A 27,854-nucleotide genomic window follows, 5' to 3' on the forward strand; every position below is an offset into this window, starting at 1 on the left:
AAGGTTTCTAGCCCAGGGATTTCTCAGTGGGATGAGAGTCTGCAAGACAAACTGTGAGGCCTCTCCTACCTGGCTCAGGTCAGGAGGGTTTAAGGCTCCCCAAAACCAAGGTACTCCAACAGCACAGGGATTTGAACTCCTCCAGTGCCCAGGGAGGTGAAAGGGTGCTTGGATCTTCTCCCACCTGCTCAGGGCAGTCTCTGGTTTCAGCCCTTGCTGCCAGAAGACACTGAATGAAAAAACAACCCTGCCAGCTCTTTGCTGCTCGCTCCCTCAGCCAAGGAAACCAACCGTGTCCAGCAGGAGCAAGAACTGGAACAGGATTTTCCAGCCCTGCTCTGTTCTCCTGTGTGCAAGTGCTCCCAATTCTGCAGAAATACAGGTATGAAACACCTGCAGCCAAAAATACAGCACTGAAGCCATCTCTTGAGGTGGCTGCTTGAACCACAGTGGAGAAAAGAGGACTGGCACTGGGATCACCCCTTCACAAACACAGCCCATGCACCTGGAGCACCTTCCACCAGAGCCCAGGGTGATCCAAACCCAGATGAAATCCTGTGCATGAACCTGTAACACCCACAGCCCTGAGCAGGAGGGCAAAAAAGAGAGAAAAAAGAGGCATTTCTAAAGAAAGCACAAGGCTGCAGGAACAGAGAGGCAGGCATATACAATGGTGGTTTTATTTGTAACACCTTCAGCTCAGGCTGCAATTATTTCAGTTTTTAAAGTTAAATCTGATCAGCAATTGAGGAAAAGAAAAAAATATCCAAATAGTCCCTGTGTGCACAAATAATGCAGCTTTGAATAATACATGGTAAGTTTATTTCATATTAACATGAACAGTAAAAAGTGGACATTTTGACAGGATTTTACTTCAGGTCCTTTTCTTTATTCCTCTATTGTGTCCTTTTTGCCAGTCTCTTGTCCCTCAAATTGTGGATACTTTGCCTCAACATCAGCCCAGGTGAGATAACCGTTGGCCAGGTCTCGGATGATGCCAGGAAGTTCAGAGATCTGCAGGAAAAGCCACAAAGACAGAAGAAACACAAAGTCACCAAAATCAAGCTGGATATTGGGCAATTTTTACATCAGCAATAGAATAGGTTCAAAGTATCTCCTGGAAGATCATTTTTGGGGAGAAAAACATTAATTAGGACACCTTAGATCAATCTGTTATTAGGGTGATCCAGGAGGGAAATGGTCAACCAAAGCAAGGTAATGTGCAACAGTTTGAGAAGGGAAAAAAACCCCAAAAGTTTTTTTACACACATCCCAAAGATGCTGTAAGCCAGGATTCAGCTAGGCCCTACCTGCTGTAAGACCAGCACCAAAGAAGCTGCAAGTTGCCTTTTCTTTGCTCCTCACTGCACACTGTCATGGTGCAAAGGATCAACCAGAAAGCTGAAAATGTGCAGAAATTGAAGGATAGCAAAGTCTCATCTCTGCTGGTCAGCAGTGAGAGGTCACCCAGGTGACAGAGAGACAGAAGAGTGCCCTGAGGAACTGGCACTGCCTTTTACAGCCAGCCAAAACCCCAGCCTGCTCAGCAGCCCCAGGCACTGCAGGTGCTTCTGTAGTGCTACAGCTCAGCCTCACAGGTCAGCACCATCTCCTCCTGTGCCTGGAGTGAAGGCCAGGGAGGAAAGAACATCAGGGAAAAAAGAAAACCCTGAAAACCTCCCAAGACTGCAGATCCACAGCTCTGAGCAGAGGCAGAGCCCACCACAGGGAGGATTTTGCTATTCCAGTCTGCACTGCAGCCACACTGGCAGAGTGTGCTTAGGGCACACACAGCCTTGGGGCAGTGGTTCATCAGCTCCTGTAGTGCTGCACAGGCAACACCAGCTGCAAGGCAAACCCCAGTGTTCTGCCTCTTGGTGCCTGTGGATTACAAGGAGCCCAGCCTTTGAAAGCCAGACACAACCCAGTCAATGATTTAAGTCAGCAGCCTTCTCTTGGAAAGAGCCACTCCAAAGAGCAGTGTAGTCAGCACAAGGCATGGCTTCCAGGTAAGATCAACACCTCTGCATGCAAGAAAAACAAAAGCTTCTGCTCACTTTATCAGCTGGGCCAGCACTTTCTGTCTGACCCCTATCTGTTCCTGGGGATTTCTCACAACAGCTAAATTGTTACAGAGCTGGAGGCAGCTCCCACAAGGATTACTGACAGATCAGAATCAGCAGATGTTCTCCCCAAGGCCAAAAGGAGCACCCTTGCCTGTGCCAGCCCCTGAGCCTGGTGGGGTCACACCTGGAGTGCTGTGCCCAGCTCTGGCCCCTCAGCTTGGGAAGGACCTTGGGACACTGAGCACATCCAGAGGGGCCAAGGAGGCTGGAGAGGGGCTGGGAACACAAACCCTGTGAGGAAGCCCTGAGGGAACTGGGGGTGCTCAGCCTGGAGCAAAGGAGACTCAGGGCTGCCCCCATCACTCTCTGCAGCTCCTGAAAGGGGCCTGTGCTCAGCTGGCCCTGGGCTCTTTCTGCAGCAGCACTGACACAACCAGAGCACACAGCCTCAAGCTGCACCAAGGGAAATTTAGGCTGGATATAAGGAAGAAGTTTTTTACAGAAAGAGTGATAAAGTTCTGGAATGGCTGCCCAGGGAGGTGGTGGAGTCCCCATCCCTGGGTGTGTTTAACAAAGCCTGGATGTGGCACTGAGTGCCAGGGTTCAGTTGAGGTGTTGGGGCTGGGTTGGACTCAATGATTTTGATGGCCTCTTCAAACCCAGTGATTGTGTGAGTTGTGTGAGCTGTGTGAGTTCTGTGTAAGATGTGTGAGCTGTGTGAGCTCTGGGAGCTCTGTGAGCTCTGTGAGCAGTCTGAGCTCTGTAAGCTGTGTGAGCTGTGTGTGAGCTGTGCAAGCTCTGTGAGCTGTGTGAGAAGTGTGAGCCCTGTGAGCCCTGTGAGCCGTGTGTGAGCCCTGTGAGCCGTGTGTGAGCCCTGTGAGCCGTGTGTGAGCCCTGTGAGCCATGTGTGAGCCCTGTGAGCCATGTGGGAGCCCTGTGAGCCGTGTGTCAGCCCTGTGAGCCGTGTGTCAGCCCTGTGAGCCGTGCCCTGCCCTGTGAGCCGTGTGTGAGCCCTGTGAGCCGAGTGGGAGCCCTGTGAGCCGTGTGGGAGCCCTGTATGAGCCCTGTGAGCCCTGTGTGAGCCCTGTGAGCCGTGTGTGAGCCCTGTGAGCCGTGTGTGAGCCCTGTGAGCTGTGTGTGAGCCCTGTGAGCCGTGTGTGAGCCCTGTGAGCCGTGTGTCAGCCCTGTGAGCCGTGTGTCAGCCCTGTGAGCTGTGTGTGAGCCCTGTGAGCCGTGTGTGAGCCCTGTGAGCCGTGTGTGAGCCCTGTGAGCCGTGTGGGAGCCCTGTGAGCCGTGTGTGAGCCCTGTGAGCCGTGTGTCAGCCCTGTGAGCCGTGTGTCAGCCCTGTGAGCTGTGTGTGAGCCCTGTGAGCCGTGTGTGAGCCCTGTGAGCTGTGTGTGAGCCCTGTGAGCCGAGTGTGAGCCCTGTGAGCCGTGCCCTGGCTGACCTCGGCGCGGATCTGGCGCATGGAGTCGCGGTCGCGCAGCGTGGCCGTGTGCGGGGTGCGGTTCACGGTGTCGAAGTCGATGGTGATGCCGAAGGCCACGCCGATCTCGTCCGTGCGGGCGTAGCGCCGGCCGATGGACCCCGCTGCATCATCCACCTTGTGGGAGATCCCGGTCCTGGTCAGTGCTTCGGCTGCAGGGAGCAGAGCAGGGATTGGTGCACGGCCCCAGCACAGGCTCCCCCATACATGGCCCCAGCACAGGCTCCCCCATACCCCTGATGCCTTAAGTTTTAGCTTTTGTATTTTTCAGATCCTGTACTGCCTTAGGGTGTGACTCTGAACTTCATATAAAGTGTTAGCAGGTTCTCTTCACAGTTCAGTCACACAGAACAATCCTTTTCCAGCCCCAGAACCAAGGACACTGTTGCAGCTTCAGGCCCAAAAAGTGCAAACAACAGCAAATTGAGGAGAGCAAACTGGGAGGATGGGACTGCATAACTTGGAGCTGTAATTGGACAACTAACCCCAATATGGAAATGGACCAAAACTTATAAAAGTGTAAAAACTTGTGACCCAGCATGCATCTCACATCCATCTCGAGTCCATCCGGGGCAGAGCCATGGCCAGGCTCTTGTGCTGCCCAAGGTGTATCCTTTGAAGGCCTTTTAATAAATCCCTACTTTATTCCTTTAACTCTGTCCAGCCTCTGTTCCAGGTCAGCCTCTCTAGGCATCACCCCATGAGGTAACGCCTGTCCCAGGTGCAAGCAGCATCTCAGAGCCCCAGTTTTACTCTGACAGAACATCCAGTGTTCCATTCTTTGTAGGACCACAGGGTCAGACCCACCCTGTTCTCCCAGCTCTCCACATTGCACTACAACCCTCACTCCAAGTGCAAAGTCACCAAGTTTTTCCCCTTGTCATCAGTGCCATGACTCTGCTTTAACACCAACCCCAGCCCCACTGTGCAGGGCACATCCAGAGCAGGGAGACCAAGCCCAAGGCAGAACTGGTGCTGACAGCAAAAGGCACTGTCTGACATGCCAGCCCTGTTCCTACCCTTCCTCTGTTCTGTTTTATGGCCCCTGTCTTTGCCCATGATGCTCACTACCAGTGGGCAGTTTGACAGAATGGTTGCAAGCTCAGCAGCTCTGGGACAGACTCAATATATTAGGTGGCCAATAAAAGCAAAGCAAACTTTAATTACAAAACAAAAACCCCCACTGCTCCAGCTTCTCCTAAGCAGTGGGAAAGATTTATTTTTGACAAAAAAGGAAAAAAAGCAACGTCTTTTACACTCCAAACTAACACAGAGACAAAGATGGTGGTGGGTTTTTTGAGCACAGCTGAAGAGTTTGATGGGATACCCAAAGCTTGTGGACACTCAGCTGGTTCAGGTCAACAACTCTCCTTGTGCACTTTGGAGAGCCACATGATCCAAATGCTATTTTGAGAGCCCTCTCTTCCCAGTGCACAGCCCCATCAGCCCCAAAGTGCTTAACACACTTACATAATTCCTTGACAAAAGGCATGAATTCCTGATTCTGGCTCAGAGGAAGAACGGAGCACTTGAACGGTGCTACAACAGCTGGGAAGCTGAAGTACTGTGGAAAAAAGGAAAAGCACAAGTCAATAAATACAAGTTTAATGGTCAGATCAGACTCAGAGGTGAGAATAAGCTCTGACTGAGGCTGGAGGCAGGGTGAGTGTCCATGGGGAGTCTCTGGCCTACTCTAGGGCATCAGCAGTGACATCTCACACCACTGGAGCAGGACTGGTTTTCTCCAGCCTCCATTCCCCCTTATTTCCTGACAGGCAAATGTTACCTCCCACCAGAACAGGTCTATTAGAGCCCTCCTAAAGAAATCTAACCTCATCTGAATTACAGAAAAATTAAGGGTGGAGGTGTCTTTCCAGGAGATTTAGTCTTAGGCACAGTCTAAACCAAACTGTTTGAGACTCCACACACATGGAGCATATGCAGCAAAAAGGTTTTTAGAACCCTTCACAGACACCCTCAGAAAATAAAAATGTGCCAGAAGTGAGGGAAAAAGAATAAGATCTTTCCTGGCAATCAGCAAGGTATAAAAGGGACAGAAGCAATGCATGTGAGATGTACCACAATATAAAGCAGCCCAGGCTACATGGAAAGTAAATGGGTACTGGAAGGAAGGTAAACCCAGTATTTTATACTTCAGGAGCAGTTTGGGATTCCAAGTCAGCTGTGTCCTAACTCTGGGCTCCTGAACCTTGTTCCCTCAGTCATAAATGTACCATCCTGTGACACCCCAGAGACACAAAGAACACTTTTTTAATGTTATATTTCTTTTTTATGAACACAGTCCAGGAGCCAGGAACAACAAGCAGGAAGCAGCACAAAGTTTCCAGCCAGCTTCTCATGTGCCACCAGCAATGGCACAGAGCACCACACCTGGGCACTGGCTGGAGGAAGCTCGGTCTGAAACACACACTTTCCTCTGGCCCCTGCTACAACAAAGCTTCAGGTCAAGGTTTTAGGGGTGTCCAGAACCAGAAAAGGCTGAATTTCACAGGGGACTGAGCAAACAGTCCATTGTCCACCCTGCTGCACAGAAGTATGATTCCAGGAAAAGCAGCAGCAAGAAAGGGAATTAAACACTGAAGATATGCCATTCTCTGAGCCATGGAACCCTGTCAAGCATGGATCCAGAGGAGGAATTTCTCAGCCCCTTGCCAGGAATCCAGCAAGAGCCTCATGCACACCTGAGCAGAATGCTCTCATGTAAAAATGAAAAGTACTCTGGTGTCACCATGATATTTTATGAAATATCCCTTCACCAGGATTTCTTCTCCCGGCAAGATGAGAAGCCCCAGCTTCTCCATGTTTTGCTGCTTTGGAATGTGATTTGGAGAACTGCTTCCCCAGCATGTGAATTGTTTTTAATTAATGGCCAATCACAGCCAGCTGTGTCAGACTCTGAGTCTGTCATGGGTTTTCATTATCACTGTTTTCTAGCCTTCTGTCTGTATCCTTTCTCTATAGTTTAGTATAGTTTTAGTATCTCATTTCTTTTAATAGAATATCATAAAATAACGAATCAGCCATCTGAGAACCTGGAGTCAAATTCTCATCTGTCACCTCGTCCTGGGGACCTTCACAACACCAACACTCTGGCAAAACCAGCAATGCCACAGCCCAGCTGGGCTTTCCCATCTCTGCTGGGCATTGTGCAGTGCTGTTTCAGCCCTTTCCCTGGATGCCAGGGGAGGGCAGGTGCCTGCAGCTGGCCCAGCCCTCACCGTTCTCTGCTCGTCTCCTTCGCGGATGCGGAATGTGTGCTCGAACACTGTGTACATGATCCTTCCGATGCCAAACGACGGCTCAATGACATTTGGGATGATTTCTTCCACTGGAACACAAAATAATACACATCACCATTACAAATGTGTTTAGACAAGAAGAAAGATGTGGTTGCTGATGCTGTCCTTTTGCTCATGTGTGGATGAGTATATGGAATAAAAGATTAAACATTTCTGCTCTAAATGCAAATACCTGAAATAGAGATTTGGACTTAGCTCATGTACAGGACATATTTAGGCTGTAGAAAACAACTCAGGGACCTTTCTCTGGCTTCTTTGAGGAACTAAATCCATGCATTTTGGAAAAAGTTTCCTTCTAGCCCCCTTTCCTGGATCAGGACTTATCTCTGTGGAGATGCAGTCACTGACTCTCCAAAAGCCTTCCTACTCTTAAATTTCGAGGAAATTACATTTGGCATTTTTCCTATTCTGTGTTACAATACTAACAGGACAATGCTACCAATAAAGTTCATACTCAAAATGTATCCTGATGATGCTCAAACAACAAAGAATCAAATTTACCATGTAATGTTTTCTGAAATCTCTTCACAGTAACCATGTCCTTTGTTAATATAAAAGTTTTCCCTTCAGTTTCAACAGTGAATTCCCTGCAAATGAAAAAGAAGTCATTTAAAAGCTACAGCAATAAACAAACAAGTTTTATTTCCTTAATTGCATCACTTGACTCTGAGAGTGTGATGATAGAAGCCAGGGAAAACCCCAGAGATGAAAGAAACATGTAGCATACCCATTAAAAGAAATTTGCATTAATAATAAAATTACTACATGTACATTAAAAGCAACCATTTTCATAATCACAGTGAATTTGCTGTGGTTAACAGCCTGAAGCAAAGTCAATTGGGAAATACTCAGAATGAAGCCTACACACCAAAGAGATAAAGGGAGGCACACAAAGCAGGCACTGGACTATCAATAAAACCAGGGATATTGCTTCTAACTCATCTACTGAACCATTCCAGGGAGATTCTGGATGGACTAAGTTTCTTCTCTGCAATAATTTCTCTGCCCATTTTGAGTGCTACTGTTTTTTCCTACACTCTCACATTCATAGAGATGTGAAAGAAATACATTTTAGCTCAGGGGAAGAAAAAAAGATGTGTTACCATGCTGTAATGTGTTCATTTATTCTACACCTTGTACCATTTCAAGCAGGAAATTAAGTTTATTTTGTTGTTACTGCACCATTAGCTTTCCCCTAACACAGACTGCTGCTGGCCTGCTTCAGCCAAATCTGACAACTGCAAAGACTTCTCATATTTTCAGTTGTTAGGAGGGCAGGTCAAAGAAAATCATACAAATTACTGCCACAGTAAATTAAAGGCTGTAACAGGTCCTAAAGCAGCTCACTGAACACTGGAGGATACTCAGGCATACTTTGTTTCTCATTTAACTATTTTGTTCCATTGGTCACAGAATTATTTTATTAAAGTTTTAAATCAGTCCTGGTCCACTCTCAAACCAGAGTGGGGAAGCTGTTAAACAATTCCCATTTCACTGAACTCTTTCTCTTCTGGGATGATCCTACTAAAGCCAGCAGCTCATTCCCACACAGACAAACAAATATTTATGTGCATACACCCAGAAATATGTTGATGAGTGACCAGCACTGCCTGGTGAGAGCACTCAAACATCTCAGATGACCCACACAGCCTGCTCTCAGCAGGAAACTGGTTTCAAGTGGCTCAAATAAATGCAGCAGCCCTTTGGGGCCCACCTCAGGGTGTCAGAGGAAGGTACCACACACACAGGGCTCACCCTTTCTCGTTGAGCAGCTGCTCCATCTCGCTGATGTAGCACTCATCACACATGGCAAGGTATTCCATCACCACCTTGGCATCCTTCTTGTAAGCTTTGCCAATGGCTCCCTTATTTGCCTCAAACTGAACAATGTTGACTGTTCTGTACAAGGCTGTTAAGGAGCTTGTGAGGATAGAAAGCAGGGCCTGGTTCCTTCATTATGTCTAAGTTAATTGCTGCACAAGACAAAGACATCTCCTCCACTACTGGATGAAGGAACTTCCCTCCAAGAGAGGAAGGGAGTAACAAATGCTCAATTCTTTCCAGGTCACTTCCCAAAGTCATGCTGGCCTGTAGTTGTAGGTTTCCCTGTTAAATAAACAGATGTAACTTGAAACAGAGCTGTGCAGATCTCCAAGACATCTCCCTGCCCAATCCCTTTCCACTTGAGGAGAAGCTGCTTTATTCTGAAAGGATATAGGTTCTTTGAGATGCTTCTCAGCTATGAGAGGAACTTTGGTGGCACGGGCATGGCAGGAAAGGTCATAGCAGGAACGATCAGCACAGCCAACGATCTCAATCCAACCCTGAAAAAACAAAACTGGAAGCTTTCACCAACTCACTTTTTTGTCCACTTAACCATCAAATATGTTTATTCACCCTTAAGCCCTCCCTGCTCCCATGGCTGTTTTTTCTACATAATTAGCTCTGTTACAATAAGCAGCCCTCCCTCACCAGTTGCTCCCTCATTTGAGTGATTCCATTTGTTTCCAGAGGAAACAATCAGTCATCTGCCCAGTGCCTGTGTTCAGGGCCAGCTTTTCCACATGGCTTGGCAGAGCAAAGGCCTGTGCCAACAGCTCGGGCTGGGGCCAGAGCACACGGCCCTATCACTCACATGCCACAGGCACACAAGGCATCATGTCCCCATGGGACACACAGCAGGGAATCAACCACCCTGGAATGGCCAAAAAAGCCAGGGTTAGGGGCTGCTACAACAAAGATCACATTCAAGGGAAGCTCTTAATTCAGTATTTCAGCATGTATGGCAAGGAGCAATCTCAGAATACCAGTCCCACTGGATTGGTGAAGCAGCAAATCCAACCTCCCTCTGGATTTCCTAACAGACAATCCCATGTAAGACAAGGCTCAGCAGCTGCTTCCCACTCACTGTCACATCAGTGTGGGATGTACAGGCAGCCAGATGTTGTATGGCTTTCCAAGCTGGAGTGATATAGCAGGGTGTCAGAAAAGGTGTGTCAACAGAAAAAATCCCTGTGCTTGACAATCGTGGTGCTTCAGGGTATGTTGGGAGGATTTTTTCAGAAATTTGGCTATTAGGGTGTTGCAGCTACTTCTCAGAAAACACAGAATACAGGTTTATGTGGTTGTTCAACCTGGAGAAGAGAAGGCTCTTCCAGTGCCTAAAGGGGCTCCAAGAACTGGAGAGGGACTTTTGGACAAGGACATGGAGTGACAGCACAAGGGGGAATGGCTCTAAACTGAAAGATGGCAGGATTAGATTAGACATTAATAAGAAATTCTTCCCTGGGAGGGTGGGGAAGCCCTAGCACAGGTTCCCAGAGAAGCTGTGGCTGCCCCATCCCTGGAAGTTCAAGGCAGGTTGGATGGGGCTTGGAGCAACCTGGGATAGTGGAAGGTGTCCCTGCCCATGGGAGGTGGGGTGGATCTTGGAATCCCTTAACCCACACCATTGTGTACAATACATTTCTAGGATGGATTTTAAGCTACTCAGACCACTTCCCTTCTTACAACTGAGTGCTGCAAACATTTCTGATCAGACTTAAGCAACAAACCAAAGCATGGTCCAGCTCCCAAGATGCTCCTTTCACACCCCTGGGATTGCTGTGCTCACTCCTGGGTTAGGCTGTTGGACACCCTGCTCTGTGAGCATTGTCCTAAGGCTTGCAAAGTTGAATAATCTTATTTACATGGTGGGGCTCACACCATGTCCAGTTTTGGGCTGGCTGGAAAGATTGGCTGTGAACTTGTGGAGGTCAGCTATGGACATTTAGAGGAAGCCATTCCTTCAGGTCTTTTCTATATGAAGAAAAATCACTCATCTGAGCTGCAGGAGGTTTGGTTTTTTCCTAAAATTCTTCAGTTTGGCAGAATTTTACTGGCTGCTATTCCTCTAAAATGCTGTAATAGAACATCACTAGTGATGAGTCTAAATCCAACCAACAATACATGAGGGGAAAAAAAGGCACTCAACAAGGCTTGAATGAAAAAGCTCTTAATGACTCAGCAGGAAGATGATAACAAATCCTTGAGGAATTTTTCTTCCAGTACCAGCTGTCTGAACTGGCAGGAGTGAACTCATTTCTCACAGCATGGAAGAGGGAAAGGAAGAGTAAGCATTCAAGCAGGAAGCAATCTGCCCTGGAATAACACCTCCAGCAAAACAAATCCTTCCCCACTGCTGTTAGAGAGGTTACAGGATTTGGAAAGCACCAGGACTCAGTTTCCTTTAGCTCCAGATGAAATTTGACCAGTGAAGTGTCCCCAGGCTACTTCAGGCTCCAGCAAAGAAGCCTGGACCTCCCAAAGCAGCATGAACAGTCAGAAACTTTGTGCAGGGAGCTGAGCTGCCCCTTGGTCCTGGATACAGAATATTTCAACTGCATTACGTGTGTTTAGACCAATGAAGCCAGAGAGATGCATCAGACCCACAGCCCTAACTTTAAAAAGCCAGAAATCAATCAGATCTGACAGGGCTTCCCCTTGCTGTTTGCACTTTTGCCACTTACATAGGAGGTTTTGGATTCTGCATCCCAGCAGTCACAGGCATAATGAGCCATCTCATTCTCCATGTGCTGGCGGAAGCGCAGCTTCTCCGGGGATACACCGACCTTGGTGAGGAAGAGGTAGATTCTGCCGATGAAGTAACCCAGGACAGAGTTATTGATCACACCCTGCAGGGAGAAGAATAAGGAAAAAACCCATGTGAATTCCTAAGGAAGCAAAGCCATGATTTGTTGAACTTCTGCAGGCAACCTGACATGTTACACATAGAACTTGTGGTTAAGTTCTGTCTCCCCTGAAGCTGTTACTTCTCTTCAAACTCACCTCGTGGCACTGGCACCATCTCCATCTGACCAAACAGTGAGTTCCTGTCACTCCAGGACTCATCACCCACTGGCTCTGAGGATCACCTACTTGTAAATACCCCCCTGTATGCAGCAGTGCAGTCCCTGGCATTACAACAGCTGCACCCTGCAGTTCACAGCTGCAATACAACAGAGGGGTGGTGTTCTTTTTATTTTTTTTGGCTCTTTTTTGGGACTTTTTGCTTTGTTTGTGTTTTTTAAAGGCAGTGTTTTGGTGGTTTTTGGAGGTTTTTTCATTTGGGTGTTGGAGGAAATGGGGAGGAGGAGGAGGTTGGTAAATCAACCCATTCATAATTAGATTAATCAGGTAGTGATTCATCTAATTGTGCAAGCCACATACTCATGAGGATCAGCAGCTGAATATGAGGTTCCCAGATACTGCTTCTATTAATCATCCTTACTGCCCCTCTTCACTAGCTAAGTGTGAAGTTTAGCTTTCAACCCTTATCCCAACACCACCTGCACTCTTCTGGTAGCAAGGACCAGGCCTAGATCTCAGTCTCACTGATTCACTGAAGAGAAACTACTCATAAATCTGGGAGCAAACCCCAGCTGGCACAAACACAACACAAACTTTGTGTAGGCCCAGTGATCCATGCCCTCAGTCCTGGATTCAGACTATTCCAACAGCACTACATGAGTTCAGACCAACACAGGACTGGACAGACACATCAGTCAGAGCCCTAATTTTAAAAAGCCAGTTTGTCACTTAGCCTTGAGTGCAATACTGCAAGGAGCAAGCTGGGTGTGGCTGTAGGGGGAGGGTTACCTGCTGGACAGCGTCTCCCAGGCGCATGACGTGCGCTGACTGCCCGCTGACCTGCGCCTTGGCCGAGTACAGGAGGATGTTGAGATCTGCCACGTTCTGAAACTTGGGGTGGTTCTTCTCACTGGGGTCCACAAAGTGCTCAATTTCTGCCATGGTGAATTCCCTAGTGAAAACAAACACACACTTATTAAATATTTTATGCATTAGACCCTAATAAACCATTGTGCTTCAGCCTCTCACAGCAAGCCAGTGATTAAAATCCTATGCAGAACATGGACTAGTCTCATCACTGGATTTAGTTTCATCTTCAAATTCCTAGCAAAACTTTCTACAGATCCATCTAGAGCTCTCCAGGCCGTGGTTAACCCCATTGTGAGTCAGAGCAGAGAACACCACCTTTGGAAGTACTTCCAGAAATTCTCTAGAGTTTTTCCAGACAGCTTTGATGCCCATATTAGAAGCAGTTGTTCCTTACAGGGTCTGCTGATTAAATCAGTAGCTTTAACTCATGTCAGAGGTGCCAAAAATAACCAGGTGAGGTGGTAATTTCCTGAAGATAATGATACTGCTGCATGCAGCAATGGCATGAATTCTGTTTTAAGAACTTGTCTTTAATATATCTTTACTCAGAGATTGATTCTAAACCTTCTCACTTGAAATCACTTTCCACTGAATTAGCTCATTATCAACAACCTTTAAAAAAGCTCTAGGTAATCATTAACTGTAAATCACAGCCATCAGGGTGTAATTTGCTGTGATTGCATAATAACAGTCTCCAATAAATGTGCCACAAGCATATCATTTATATTTGACTGAAGATGATTTCAATGAGAAAAGTTCTCATTTCCAGATGAGCAAAACAGAACAGGAGGAGTGAGGAAATTCCTGAGTTCCCTCTGTGCTAAGGATGCCATGGCCTCTCAGTGACATTTATGGCACCACAAAACAATCAATTACCAGGTTTACAACATGTACTGCCTGTGCATGGGAGCCCTAGTTCCAAATAATATGGAAGAGACTTCCAATTAGGATAGATCAGTTTAAATACAGAGATTTTCCCTAGTGAAAGGCAATAATCACTTTTATCCAGAGACAGAACTGCAAGCAATTCCCAATAACCCTGAGCTTTCCAGCTTGACTGATCTTGCAACACCAACACTGGTCCTGAGTCAGGTTATCTCCCAACTTCCTCTCTGCAGCAAGCTGTAGAGCTGCAGAATCTGCAGGAACTGAGACAAGGAAATATTGCTGCAAGGTCAAGCACATTTTGATTTCAGTTTCAAAGGAAATTGCACAAACATAACTAAATAAGCAAAGCCCTGTAGAGAACACAGCTACCTTGGACATGATTTTTTTAGACTATAATGGAAGCCAAATTCTGTCAGTGAAACTGAGTCTATCTCTAATACAACAACTATTTCAGAGATTCTGCTTCTCACAAGCCAATCTTAAAATTCTCTACTTAAAACCTAAACTCTGAATTCATCTGTAGAGCCTGAGGCTCACCAGGAACAAAACCAGGATTCCTCTGGGAGAAAGCACTAAAGTGAAACAATGCTGCAACAAATCCTGGAAGCAAAGGAAGATGTTCCCTGCTCCCAGGTGCCCTCCTGCTGGAAGAGAAAGTTGGCAGTACCTCACTCTGATAAGGCCGGAGCGGGGTGAGATTTCATTCCTGAAGGAATTTCCAATCTGGGCAGCAGCAAAAGGCAATTTGCCTTGGTTAAACTCCAGCAGACGTTTGAAGTTGAGGAATATTCCCTGTGCAGTTTCTGGCCTCAGATAGCTGAAAAGAGATGGGGGAGAGGAAAAATCAGGAAGATTTAAGGGTGGGGAAAGCAGGGAGAAAGCCACAGTTGTTACAAAACTCACAAGTGAAAGTTTTTCTCTTCAGACTTTTAATTCCAGACAAAATACCCAATTAATCAATAGACTGAAAAGGAAAAAACTTCACCTCCTTCCTCCAACAGGTATCCTGAAGTAGGTTTTCTACAGCCATGAAGTCACTGACAATTGCAGACCAGCATTAACTAGCTTTATGAAAACTACTCCAACAGCAAGGGCACAGCTGGGATCTGTATTTTGGGTGCTTTTAAGTATTTTCATGATTCTCCAACAGCCCCTTGTTTCTCCTCCTTTCCCCAAGACTCCAAGGAATGCTAACCTGCTACAGGAGGCTGGGACTGAGAGGCAGGGGAAGGCTACTCCAGAGACTTCATTTTTATTCCAAATCATCTCTAAAGCAAGGAGAGTGTGAGCAGAATGAAATTAGCACCTACCCAGGCATATTTCCTCCAGGCCCAATGGAGGTCTTGAACATCAGATTGAAAGAAACAGGAGGGGACAGGTCATTCCCAGTGACAGGGGACTTCACATTGTAGTTCACAAAGAGATCTGCAAGCTCTTGCTGGCCATAATTGTCCAACTAATACCAAAACACAAGAGAATTATTTTAATTACTAGACAAGATAACAGGAATGAATGTCCTCCTTATTTTTTCCTGAGCATGATCTACAGCTCTGAATCACCTGCCCAAAATATTCTCTTCTAACCTAAATTTTCAAGCAAGCTGAAGTTTGAACCAGTGATAGAAGAATATACTTTGCACATTTGCAAACCCATTTTAGTAATAGGTCTGGGATTTAGTCATACCACAGGAGGTCTGAGCTTAAGAGTGGGTGTAAACCACAAGGAAAGTCATTGGGACTGCACCACCACCCACCAGAACAGACTCTTTTGAACAGATTCAGCTAAAACATGGGGAGATCTGTGCTGGGAGCAAAAAAAATACAGCAATGAGAGAAAAGAGAGCTAAAATTTCTGCAGGGCTTTGTTTGCATTCATTTCTTTTTTCTTCTGCTGCTTGAAACACAATATTCAAGCTATGCATTAGATGCCCTTTCAGAGCTGTTCTGCATTTCTAGTTGTCATGATCTTTCATATATCAGGAAAACAAATCCAAACACAGGATATAAAAATACTCTATTATTGACAGAGAGATTTCCCTAAAGGATGGTAAAAGTTCAGTATTGCAGTGTGGAAAAACTAATGACAGCTGCTCAGTGATGCAAAACACTGACAAATAGTTTCTCTTTCTGGAAGGAAACATTCATTCAATGCATGGCTTTGGAAGCATTTATCCTAGAAGTCATGAGAACAAACATTAAAAACAAAGAAAAACAAAAAAAATAAAGGCAAATGTTTGTACAGTTGTTCAGGAATGTCAGACTGAACACCAACTATTCTCATGGTAAACACAGGAAAAATCTTTGTGGGGTGTCAGAGACAGAGGAACAAATCTCCAGTGCTTCAAAGCACTGAGACAATTTCAGAACAAAGCAAATCAGTGCTGAGCTGACTCAAAAAAAAAACCCTGACAAAACTTGTGATCCATCTCTGTTCCTTTGTATGACAATCCCACAGAAGGGACTGACAAATGTAAAAGCTTTTTGCCAGGGTATCAAGTGAAACAGAGCAGACCAACTCCAAGACTGAGCTTTAGCCCTACCAACCCAACACTCAAAAAATTCATTAATATAACAGCAGAAACTCTCAAAAAGAGGGAGATGAGATTCAGCAGCAAGCTCTGAGTATTTATTAACAATTATATTTTCTGTATTTGAGAGGATCTCTGGGGTAAAGACCTCTGAGCATCTTCAGGAACAGAAAAGAGCAACTGCCTCTGGACCCTATCACACACCCCTCTCTCTGAAGCAGCCACCTCCCCATGCAGCACCCACCTGTGTTAGAACATTCTCCATTTCCTCCCTGTGCAGCACCCACCTGTGTTAGAACATTCTCTATTTCCCTCCTGTGCAGCACCCACCTGTGTTAGAACATTTTCCATTTCCTCCAATGCAGCACCCACCTGTGTTAGAACATTCTGCATTTCCTCCCTGTTCAGCACCCACCTGTGTTAGAACATTCTCCATTTCCTCCCCATGCAGCACCCACCTGTGTTAGAACATTCTCCATTTCCTCCCTGTGCAGCACCCACCTGTGCTAGAACATTCTCCATTTCCCTCCTGTGCAGCACCCACCTGTGTTAGAACATTCTCCATTTCCCTCCTGTGCAGCACCCACCTGTGTTAGAACATTCTCCATTTCCTCCCCATGCAGCACCCACCTGTGTTAGAACATTCTCCATTTCCTCCCTGTTCAGCACCCACCTGTGTTAGAACATTCTCCATTTCCTCCCCATAGAGCACCCACCTGTGTTAGAACATTCTCCATTTCCCTCCTGTGCAGCACCCACCTGTGTTAGAACATTCTCCATTTCCCTCCTGTGCAGCACCCACCTGTGTTAGAACATTCTCCATTTCCTCCCCATGCAGCACCCACCTGTGTTAGAACATTCTCCATTTCCCTCCTATGCAGCACCCACCTGTGTTAGAACATTCTCCATTTCCTCCAATGCAGCACCCACCTGTGTTAGAACATTCTCCATTTCCTCCCTGTGCAGCACCCACCTGTGTTAGAACATTCTCCATTTCCTCCCTGTGCAGCACCCACCTGTGTTAGAACATTCTCCATTTCCTCCCCATAGAGCACCCACCTGTGTTAGAACATTCTCCATTTCCTCCCTGTGCAGCACCCACCTGTGTTAGAACATTCTCCATTTCCTCCCCATGCAGCACCCACCTGTGTTAGAACATTCTCCATTTCCTCCCTGTGCAGCACCCACCTGTGTTAGAACATTCTCCATTTCCTCCCTGTGCAGCACCCACCTGTGTTAGAACATTCTCCATTTCCTCCCTGTGCAGCACCCACCTGTGTTAGAACATTCTCCATTTCCTCCCCATGCAGCACCCACCTGTGTTAGAACATTCTCCATTTCTGCCTTTTTCTCTGCCGTGCACTTCTTGTCAGACATCAGTTTCTGCAGATGAGCTGTAAGAAAAGTTGGTCATGAGTTTAGATTGCAACTCCATCATTGACCCCAGTATAAAACAGCTCAGGAGGATCCCCCAGCATGAGTTAAGTGATGTCCACAACTTGTCCTGACAGGGTAATTCCAGTCCTGTCCTCAGGACAGCGGTGACCTACAGTTCACTGTACTGGAGAGCCACAGGGAAAACAACAAATTCTTATCCAGTTCCTTTCCAATATTATGTCTCTAAACCAAATCAGTCCTTTGTAGTCCTTTTCTTGCTTTCTGTTTTACAGACTATAAATTAAATCTAGTCTGATCCCAAGCAGCAAGGCTGATTTTATTCTCAGAGGCAGGTACAGAGCTGGTACTGAGGCTGGACTGCATTCCACGTTCCAGCACAACATCCTCCCTGACACACAAAGGCACACAGTGATGCCAAGGCTTTCCACTCTTGTTTGAAAAAAGCAATTTGACTTTTTAGTCAGTAACAGCTCAGTTTGGCAGTAACAGCAGGTGGCTGTTCACAGGGAGGGGCTGCACAACACAGGGACACACTTGTTTGATGAGGCTGCTCAGCAAAGGAGGCAGAGGTTGGATGGGCTTCTTTTGAAGTTTGGTTTTTTTTGACAAAAGAAATTCTTAATGAATATCATGAAAACTACTTTAATGCCAATATAGGTTGTTCTGCATACTTGAATTTAAAGGAAAAGGCTCAAAAACCAGAGAGCACCACTCATTTAGGCAGAGTGGAACAATCCTTCCATTCACAGTGGAACTGTACCTGTGAAAGTTTTCAAACAGGCTTCTTATTTCTGTGACTTTCTTGGTTTGTTTTTCCAAACAGATTTTAATAACCAGGAAGAAGTGTGAGGACTTTGCAAATCAAAGAAATGCCTGAAGTCTATTTCTAAGGTACACATGAAAGTCATCCACTGCCATGTAATTCACCTCTCACAGGTAAAACATACTCTGACCCCTCACAGCATCAATAAATTGTTTTTCAGTACTTAAAAAAGCAACTGAAATTCAAGAAAACTAAGACTAAAATGCACTGGAGTACAAAAATCTTGTTATCTAGGGAGTCCTTGGCTTAGACAACACAGTAATCTTTCATAGCCTGATGACACTGGGTTTTATTAAAAGGGACACAACTGTGTTTTCACCAGAGATCCTGAACCTCACTTAAGACACAAACAGAACCTATGGGGTTTTTGGTATGGTATGATTAATTACTGCAAACACAAGTATCAAAGTCTGGCCACAGAAGCAGACTTTCCTTGAGAAAGATTCTATTTCCAGTGCTTGTACCACTGCAAGAAATCCCCAGGCCCACCTAGCTTGGAACAAAATCAAACCTTTTAAGAGATGATCAGCACGAAAACATTCCCCATTTTTCACATCTTTCACCATGAAATCAGCAAATTTGTCCACGTGGCCAGAAGTCCTAGAAGAGATGACACAAAACAAGGAATGTGACAGCTGCCACCAGACAGCTCCAGGTCTGTGTGATCCCAGTGGACAGACCTTTATCAAAGTGAAATCCTTCAAAAACTGCAGGCTCACTCCTGCTTCAGATTACAGAGTCATGTTAAGCAGCATCACCCCTCAGAAAATATGATATGTGGGAAGTATCAATGCATCTAAATCTTAAAATGTGTCACAAAGATGACACTTAATGCCTTCAGCAACTGCATCATGATCAAAACTAGACAGAGCTGCAGTAGTGAGGAGTAACCAGTAATTCAGGTGGAGATATTCCCAGTATTTTATATCTCAGCTGAATTGAAGTTTCTGCCCTTTCCTTGTCTTCTTAATCTTTTAGAAAAAGGAATAATGACAATTTCCTAACTAATGGGACTTCTAGGAAGCTTTGAACTCTCAAATGTGAATGCCACTGCTTTCCCTGATTTACAACAGCTTATCACACTGACCTGTGTGCTGGAACCTAATTATGGAATGAAACTGGGTGACCCAGACTCAAGATCTCTGTGGATAATTTTACAGAACACTGTAAAAAGCACCTATGACCAGAAATTACATACTGCAGGTAAAAAAAAAAAAAAAAAAAAAAGACCCATATTCACTTTAGAACCGGCTCAGGTGTGAGCATGGTGCAGTCAATCTCCAGGATTTGCTCTTCCTGAATAAAGTGATGTCTCCATGCTTGGATGATGTTGTTCTTCAAAGCACACCCAACAGGCCCAAAGTCATAGAGACCACTGACTCCTGCAAAGGGGAACAGGTCAAAGAAGAAGTGTGAGATTGTACAGTGTGAGATTGCACTGTTTGGAGGAGATGTCCTCCCTTCTCAGCATTTCCATCAGCTGGTTTCATTTAATGAGCATGAAGCACAGTTCAGCTGCAGAGCCCTGAGGCATCAGGTAGTGACAGAATTTAAAACTGATCAACTCCTGCAACCAACAACTCTAAAAACCACATTCCCTCCACCAATGGATTCTGTTTTGTGGGAGCAATCTGTGTGAAGGAGGAATCTGAATACAGAAGAAGTGACCATGCAGGAGCTGAAGCAGTGTTACTGTCAGTAATAAATAACACATATCTGCAAATCACCAGTGTGGCTGCAAAGATTTTTTAAAAAAGCCAATAAAACAAGTCAGAGTGTTTAATTTAGTATCTAAGGTGAAAGAGCAGTAACCACAGAGGCACTGTGCTATTTCCTGAGATGCTCATATCAGCCATCTGAAGAGGTTTACAGCCACATTTATTCTGCCATAAAGTTCATTGGCAAAGTTCACTGAGGGAACAGGTTCTAAAGCTCACAGTGGGTTTGAGCACTATTGGTGTCCTTTTGGGTCATTCACTTAAGAGCTGGACTCCATGATCCTTGTGGGTCCCTTCCAGCTCAGAATATTCTGTGATTTATTTGCCAAGAGAAGCTCAGGTAGAGATGAATGGTTACAAATAAGTTGATGATCTCCTTAAGCCCCAAACACCCTACCCTCAGCAAAGAAGCCATCTTCTACCAATGTAATTCTCAGGACAGGCATCTTAAAGTCCACTCATTTCCATTCAGAGAGCACAAGACAAAAATTGAGCCCCAAACCCAACACAAACACTTCAGGAAGGGGGAATTTTTGAAAGGTTTACAGACTCAAGCAGGAAAGTTTAGAGCAAACTTTAAAAAAAAATCTTGTATGTCACATTAATATAGCATTGCTAGAGTACAGCATTTCACCCAGCTAGAAAGACCAGAAAATTAGCCTAAACAGATTAAAATGTACATTTCTTCAAACCCATACCTCCATAAATAGAAAAGGCTTGGTCATAGAAAAACCTCCTTTTGAGAGTGTCTTCCATCTTAACTCTGTCCACGATGTCATCTTTGGGCTGTAAGGCCAGCTCCTGTAAGTCAGGCAAAGCAGAACCAGTTAATAGCTCCTGATTCTGACAGGAGAGAAATCCTCTTCACTCACCACTGTGAATCAAAAGCCTGCAAAGACACTTTGAAGAAAAGGTATCCTGTCAACATGCTCATTTTCCAAAGAGGAATCTTCCCACTGAGATTCAAGTGCTCAATTATGAACATCCTTGTCTGAATGCAGCATCATTTCAGACACTTGAGGTGGACTCATGACCTAACTTTCCCTGAGTGAGTTATCCTCAGCTTTCTTCACAATCACTGCCAAAAAATGCCGATTTCCAAACCAATTCTGACCTTCTTCCCTCTCCTGACTATGAAAAGAGCTTTAAGTGACCATCTCAGACTGCACACATCCAATTCTTGGCATACATAAACCTTTCAGTAAGGTGTTCCTCACATGAAAGAATTTTGACTACGAAGATTACAAGCACCATCATCCTCATGCTCTGCCAAAGGGGTGGTTTTAGGTATTTGTGCATGGCAAATCTATTTGCAAATTTTTTTTTCAGCACTCAGAAAACTTAGGAGTGCCTTAATGCCCTGACAAGATACTGTGATGAACCTGTGATTTTTGCAATCTAATCCATTAGTGAGGTCAACACTTAAAGTTTTCCTTCAAGGCAGCTGTTTTGATCATTAAGGCAGAATTAAGCCCAGAAGTGCAATAAATTCAGATCCCCTTAAGTGTCTCAGACTATCACTTGGAAAAGCCTTTGGGTAACAGAAAGTATTGTGTGTCCATGTATTTCAAATTTCCCCTTTTCTATCATCTATAATGACAAATAAATGTGGTCTAATTTTAAAAGCACTGGACTCTGTGTACTCAGCTGCTCCACCCTGCTCAAAGCTTCAAATTCAGAGCTGCTCTGACATCTTCAAGTAGGAACCACAGAGCTTGAAAACCACCAGTGCTGCCTTCCCCCAAAGGGGGACCTGTGATCCTTGCTGGGAACAGCATCAGGAGAGAAACACTCCCAGTACTGGAGTGCTGCACTCCCAAGGGCAGATGCTGCATTTGCAAGGTCAGCCTTGCACTGACAGCCCACACAAATGGTGTAAGTGCTAAGAAACCTCCCCACTGCATCCTACAGGCACCCTCCAACACAGAGGTGGGGCTCACAGGGATACCAGAACTGCAAACCTGACTGGTGACATCCACAGGGACACCAGGATCCCTCACCTGCCTGCTGACATCCACAGGGACACCAGGACCCCTCACTTACCTGGTGACATCCACAGGGACACCAGGACCCCTCACCTGCCTGCTGACATCCACAGGGACACCAGGATCCCTCACTTGCCTGCTGACATCCACAGGGACACCAGGATCCCTCACCTGCCTGCTGACATCCACAGGGACACCAGGACCCCTCAGTTGCCTGCTGACATCCACAGGGACACCAGGACCCCTCAGTTGCCTGGTGACATCCACAGGGACACCAGGACTCCAAACCAGCCTGCTGACATCCACAGGGACACCAGGATCCCTCACCTGCCTGCTGACATCCACAGGGACACCAGGACCCCTCAGTTGCCTGGTGACATCCACAGGGACACCAGGACCCCTCACCTGCCTCCTGACATCCACAGGGACACCAGGACTCCAAACCTGCCTGCTGACATCCACAGGGACACCAGGACCCCTCACCTGCCTGCTGACATCCACAGGGACCCCTCACCTGCCTGCTGGTATCCACAGGGACCCCTCACCTGCCTGCTGACATCCACAGGGACACCAGGACCCCTCACCTGCCTGCTGATATCCACAGGGACACCAGGACCCCTCACCTGCTTGGTGACATCCCCCCAAGCTTCTGAGGGTTGGTACACAAAACTGGGAGAACCCCTAGATGGTATTTCCTGCAGGATGACCAAGTTATCAATGCAGGTTTCATGCAATGGTTTCAAAGCCCAGTCCCTATGCTGAATACTCAGTAAAAATGACATTTTCTTGGGTTCAGTGTATGTAAACAGGCAGCCACAAGGCCAGACCTGACAGAGAGCAGCACCTGTTCATCCCACATGACCCTGTAGGACAAACAGGGTCAATGGGTTTCAGTTTAGGTGAACTCACATTCTCACAGTCAGGCAGCTGTATAAGTGCTGTATTTACTCATTAAGTCATTATTTACATTACTCATTAAGTCATTATTAAGAGTATCACCCAGGCACAACTGCAAACATGTTTACATGAAACTGATATTAGAACACAGGTGAATCTGCACAAGTGACTGTTTTTAAGCTTCAAGAATTTCTTTTTGTTGTTTCAGTCTGGAAAGGGGAAGCTCACAGGATAAGAAATGTATTTTACTTCTTTATGGATCTAAAAACAACAAACTTAAAGTTTCATCATTTCATTTGCACAAAGACTTCAGAGCTTAGCTGTATTTAAAAAAGGGGATACAATTTCACCTCTAAGGTCAAGAATAACTACAGGTTATTTGAAACATCTACAGGAACTTTGTTACTGTAGCAAAATGGGTGGTTTCTAAAGAAACATATTCTATGACAATCAGGTAATTTCAATGCACAAAGAATCTGAAAATTCACCACAGTGAACAGCATGTGCTCTCACTCTGCACACAAAAAATCTATTTAGCAAACAAAGATTAGTGAATATGCACTCAATTTCAGCTTTGATTACAACTTGAACTCATTTTGAAACATGTTTCCACATTGATTTAATGCTAACAGAAATTAGTGTAACAGGTAAAGAATGAAATTGCCACTAGCTGAAAACCTGTAAAAACTATTTCAGAAGTGATTCAGTCTAAGACTGAATCTAGGACTGAATTTGTTTAGACCAAACCTACAATCAAGAATTAAGAAGAGATTTCAAGGCTTTTCAGACAAAACTGTGGAGCTCAGAATTTAATTTCCAGACTCACCTTTGCTTCTAGAACCCTCTTCCGAGCTTTGAGCTCTGCTACAGCTCTGTCTATGTCCACCTGGGGAGCTTTCTCTTCCTTCAGCTTCCTCACCAGCTCTCCCTAGGGGAAAAAGAACATTATAGATTCATTCTTTGCCACAGAGGAGATCTCTCTTTCTTCCAGCTCCCCTGGCAATCCAAAAGGAGATTTCTGTCCAGCCTGCACACAGGTCTCCAGAGGCTGCAAGTGAGAAACACACTTTAAAGTTAGCAGACTCTTTTAAACACTTTTAAGAGTTAGCAGAGCAGACTCCATTAGGGAAATCCAACCACCCCACACAACTGTTAAAGCACAGAGCTGCTATTCAATCTCCATGTGGGATTATATATTATATTCCTCTATGTACATCACAAATTCCTGGTTTCTGTCCTTGAGGATGCACTAAGTGGATTCTCAGATGGTGAACACAGGCTTTGTGCTCTCCATCTCCTTCCAGAAGGCTCCTCTTCCTTCCACCCCTTCCCTTTTCTTCAAAGCCTATGACCATTTCAGACTTCTTTTCCTCTGTTCTACCTGATCAAAACTGGCCAGTAAGGACATAAATTTTCAGAGGAAAGTCTCACAGAAGACAGATATTTGCAGCTCAATGTATAAGCAAAGAAAACTATGCATTTTGAGTAAAAATTGCTATCATTTTAAAAACCTGTTCTGTAATTTAGAGATACAACAAAGTCAACAACAAAATAAAAATACCCTTAAAAAAAAAAACCCCCAAAGCCTAAATATTTCAGAGCAGCAAAACCCTGCAGTGGGCTTACAGGAGGTCTTGACATGAGTCAAACCACCACCAATTCCACAGAGGTCTCTCTGCCCTGTGGGGATGACTCTCCCCTTTCAGCCCAGGGAAATCTCAATCCCTACACACCCAAAAGGGCTCTTCTATGAACATGATCCTCAGCTGTCAAGCCCAGCTTGCTTGGGAGATAAATGAACTAAAAGTCTCCCTTTGAGTCCACTCTTCTTCACCAAAACCAAGATCTAGCTTGAATTACTGAGAAGGACAAAGGTGCTGGAGGAAAAAGCACAGAGATGTCAAAGCTGCCCCAAGTGGGATGTTTTAAAAATGGAATACTCCAAGTTCAGCATTTTTCTTGCACCTTGCATATCTTGAGGAAAAAAAAAAAAAGGAAAAAACCCACAATCCACAGAGATTACAACATTTCCACAATACCAACTTTTTTTCCTAAATTTTGAACTTTCCTGACAAAAACATTACAGGTAACTGAGAAAGCAAAGAGAAAAGAATAAACAGATTGCTATTCTGTAATCAGATTAGAAAAGATAAAAGTGCTCCAGAGACTGAGGGGTTCAAAAGTGCATTTTATTAGTAAAAGGATGTCTCCAAGGACTGCATTAAAACATACACAATGAGAAGAAGGAAAAATAAGAATCCTGTCAGGATTAACCCCATCAGCTACACCAACAGAACAAATCTGCTGTTTCCTTCCTGTTAACTGCTTAAACAAAAACGTGAAAGTTTCACTCTGGGGCTGAGGACTGCAACTGCCATTCCAGGGTAACGTGGCAGAGGGAGGGATCTGATCTGGTGTTTTTCTCTTTTAAAGTAGTGAGTCCAAATTGCCTTTGTTGAGCCAGGGGGGTCGGCAGTGGAAAAACATCAAGGCAGCAGCAAAGCAGCTCCTGCTGACTCAACAGAGCCCTCACCCTGCTCAGTGCTGAGCATCCAAAAGCAGCACACAGCAACTCTTTGTCTTGACCTATAAGTAAGAGTGCTCAGACATACGCAAGGAGAAGGGAAAAAAAAACCAAACAAACACAACTGAAGCAAATAATTATCCCTGCTGACAGGACTCAATCTAATTAAAGCTCCGATCTCCAGCCCTGCCCAAAAGGAGGAGTGCACAGCAGCACTCGATGTGGCAAATTTTGCTGCAGCTTTGTCCCACAGACCAGCAAAGCAGGGAGGGATCCACCCCTGGATCACGGCAGCTTATTGCATCAGGCACTGCTGCAGGAAGATAGGCTGCTCCCTCTCCATAGGCTGAGTCCCTTAGGTTTAATTAAACCACTTCTCCCGGAGCTGCCAGACACAGACTCCTGCATCCAGAGGCATCAACCACCCCGATCTCTGTTATCCCCTCCCTCTCCTCCTGTGCAAATATCTCCGGGAATTACTACAGCCAGTTGTACAGCACAATATGTGTGGCCCCAGCTGGACTATTGTTTATTTTTCCCTTGGTGCCTCACACCCCAGTTTAAACCTCTGAAAAGAAGGGGTGCCTTGGTATTCACAGGCAAATGACACAGGATTTTAAACTAAATAAATTGGCTGGTTCTAGAGATCATTGCTTTATTTACAAGCAGCTCTCTTGCCAAGGCATTATGCTGTACAGTGATTCATAATAAAAACTCACTGAAGTGCTGGCATAATTAGAGGGCCATAAATCCACTCATTTAATGGGGAAACACACGCACAAATCTGCAAATACAAGGGACACACGCATAGCTCTGTGTGCAGCTCAGGAGAATAATATGGATTCAGCCACTTAAGGGAGACACATGGGGGACACACAGACACAGGTCTGGCAGGTGGAGAAGAGAGGAGAAGGAACTCCACAAGGTCCATTACAGTACACAGCCAGAGTGGCAATATTTATTTAGGAAACGAAAAGACAACCAAATCCTTCTCAGGTAAGAAGAATGATAAAGGTAAAAGGAGGGAGATGGGAAGACAACGCGATGCAGCCCCAGCTAAAAGGACACATCACCCACCTTGATTAATCAGAATGATGAAATGGAAAATATGCAAAGGAATTACCATCCCTTACTGCATCAGACAAATATGCAACTCCAAATGAACGTCATTTACCTCCGAGACCCGGCACAAACTCAGCTCTAAGGGGACATCACAGCGTGACCCCGAAGGGACGAGGGGGCTGCTTTACACGGGGGACACGAGCAGGGGCCTAAGGCAGGGCACAGCCAGGGCCAGCCCGGGCACAGCCAGCCCGGGAGGGGACACCGAGGGCCAGCCCGGGCACAGCCAGCCCGGGAGGGGACACCCAGGTAGGCTGAGGCACAGACCCAGCCCTGCCAGGCAGCCCCGGCACCGCGGCGAGGGCACAGAGCCATGAGGGGAACCCACACGCGGCACCCTGTGCCTGAGGGACCGCCCCGCACCCGCGGAGCAGCCCCCGGGTGTCCCTATAGGTGTCCCCATGGGTGTCCCTATAGGTGTCCCCATGGGTGACCATATAGATTCCCCCTGGGTGTCCCCGGGGTCCCCTCCAGGCCGCGCAGTGCCCGGAGCCGGAGCCGCCGCAGCGCCCGGGGAGGATGCGCCAAGACCCCTCCGCAGGGCGGGCAACCCCCGGGGAGGGGGGGGACCGGGGGCACCTCCCACAGCCCGCCCGACCCCCGGGAGACAGCGCCGAGCCCCTCGGGCGGGGCGCGGGCCGGGCCGCGTTACCTGCTGCCGCACCGCGTTCCGGAGCGGCGCCAGCAGCGCCTCGGCCTGCGGGCCGTCCATGGCGGGGGGGGCGGCGGCGGAGCGGAGCGGGCGGGCGAGGCGGCGCAGCAGGGCGGGCAGGACGCTACGGGGAAGCGGCATGGGGAGGAGGAGGAGGAGAAGGAGGGGGAGCGGGCGGAGCAGCGCCCGCCCCCCGCATGATGAAATCGCGACTCCGGGGTAAAGCGCGGCGCGGGTGGAGCGCGGCACTTTCCGCACTGGGGCAGCGCCCGCAGATTCGGCACGGGGGGGAACGGGAGGGCGCGCGCGTGGCCGGCAGGGGGCGCGCGCACGCCGCGCCGCCAATGCGCGCTCCCGCGCCCCCGCCGTGACGGGAGCGGCGCGCCCCCGGGCGGCGAGAGCGGGGAAAGGCGGGACCTGGCACTGCCCTGAGGGGAACACAGGGCACCCCTAAAGTGCGGCGGTCCCCAGGGCGAGGGGACAGCCCAGGGCACCCCTAAAGTGCGGCGGTCCCCAGGGCGAGGGGACAGCCCTGGGCACCCCCCTCCGGCCCGCATAAGAGTTTGTGTATGGTGAGAAGTGCTATACCCTCCCGAGTGGTCTGCCCTGTCCCCCAGGTGACACATGGCACCCCAAAAGTGTGGGTGTCCTTGGGGATGGGGACACCCCGCTGTCCCTGAGCATGCCCACAGCAGGGTTTGTGTGTGGTGGGAGTACTGCACCTGCTCCC

At 46.7% G+C, this 27,854-nt stretch overlaps 1 protein-coding gene across 2 annotated transcripts; it reads right to left on the minus strand.

Moving 5' to 3' along the window:
• Positions 1-656: 656 nt before the first annotated feature.
• GARS1 (glycyl-tRNA synthetase 1) lies at positions 657-27,336 on the minus strand. 2 transcript variants are annotated; one of them, XM_077187022.1, is made up of 17 exons: positions 27,125-27,336; positions 23,653-23,754; positions 20,643-20,745; positions 19,467-19,608; positions 18,738-18,826; positions 17,323-17,399; positions 14,789-14,934; positions 14,146-14,295; positions 12,510-12,672; positions 11,381-11,545; positions 9,088-9,196; positions 8,628-8,772; positions 7,374-7,459; positions 6,792-6,901; positions 5,023-5,116; positions 3,514-3,704; positions 657-1,014 (listed from the first exon to the last, which is right to left on the minus strand). In XM_077187022.1, exons 1-17 carry the CDS (start codon positions 27,263-27,265, stop codon positions 889-891), a joined length of 2,139 nt encoding a protein of 712 aa, XP_077043137.1. In that variant the 5' UTR covers positions 27,266-27,336; the 3' UTR covers positions 657-888. The 2 variants fall into 2 exon arrangements, with proteins under 2 accessions (XP_077043137.1, XP_077043094.1); XM_077186979.1 differs by having other exon boundaries at positions 8,628-8,768; positions 9,084-9,196; positions 27,125-27,335.
• Between the last annotated feature and the right edge of the window lie 518 nt (positions 27,337-27,854).

Source organism: Agelaius phoeniceus, chromosome 1, assembly GCF_051311805.1.
Source record: "Agelaius phoeniceus isolate bAgePho1 chromosome 1, bAgePho1.hap1, whole genome shotgun sequence".
Taxonomy (NCBI): domain Eukaryota; kingdom Metazoa; phylum Chordata; class Aves; order Passeriformes; family Icteridae; genus Agelaius; species Agelaius phoeniceus.

Coding starts and splice junctions, on each gene's coding strand:
- GARS1 (XM_077187022.1), bottom strand. CDS start 27,265: ATGCCGCTTCCCCGTAGCGTCCTGCCCGCCCTGCTGCGCCGCCTCGCC. Junction 23,755..27,124: donor GGAACGCGGTGCGGCAGCAG/GTAACGCGGCCC, acceptor TTTTTCCCCTAG/GGAGAGCTGGTGAGGAAGCT. Junction 17,400..18,737: donor TGCTGATCATCTCTTAAAAG/GTTTGATTTTGT, acceptor CTTTTCTTACAG/CTCATCTGCAGAAACTGATG.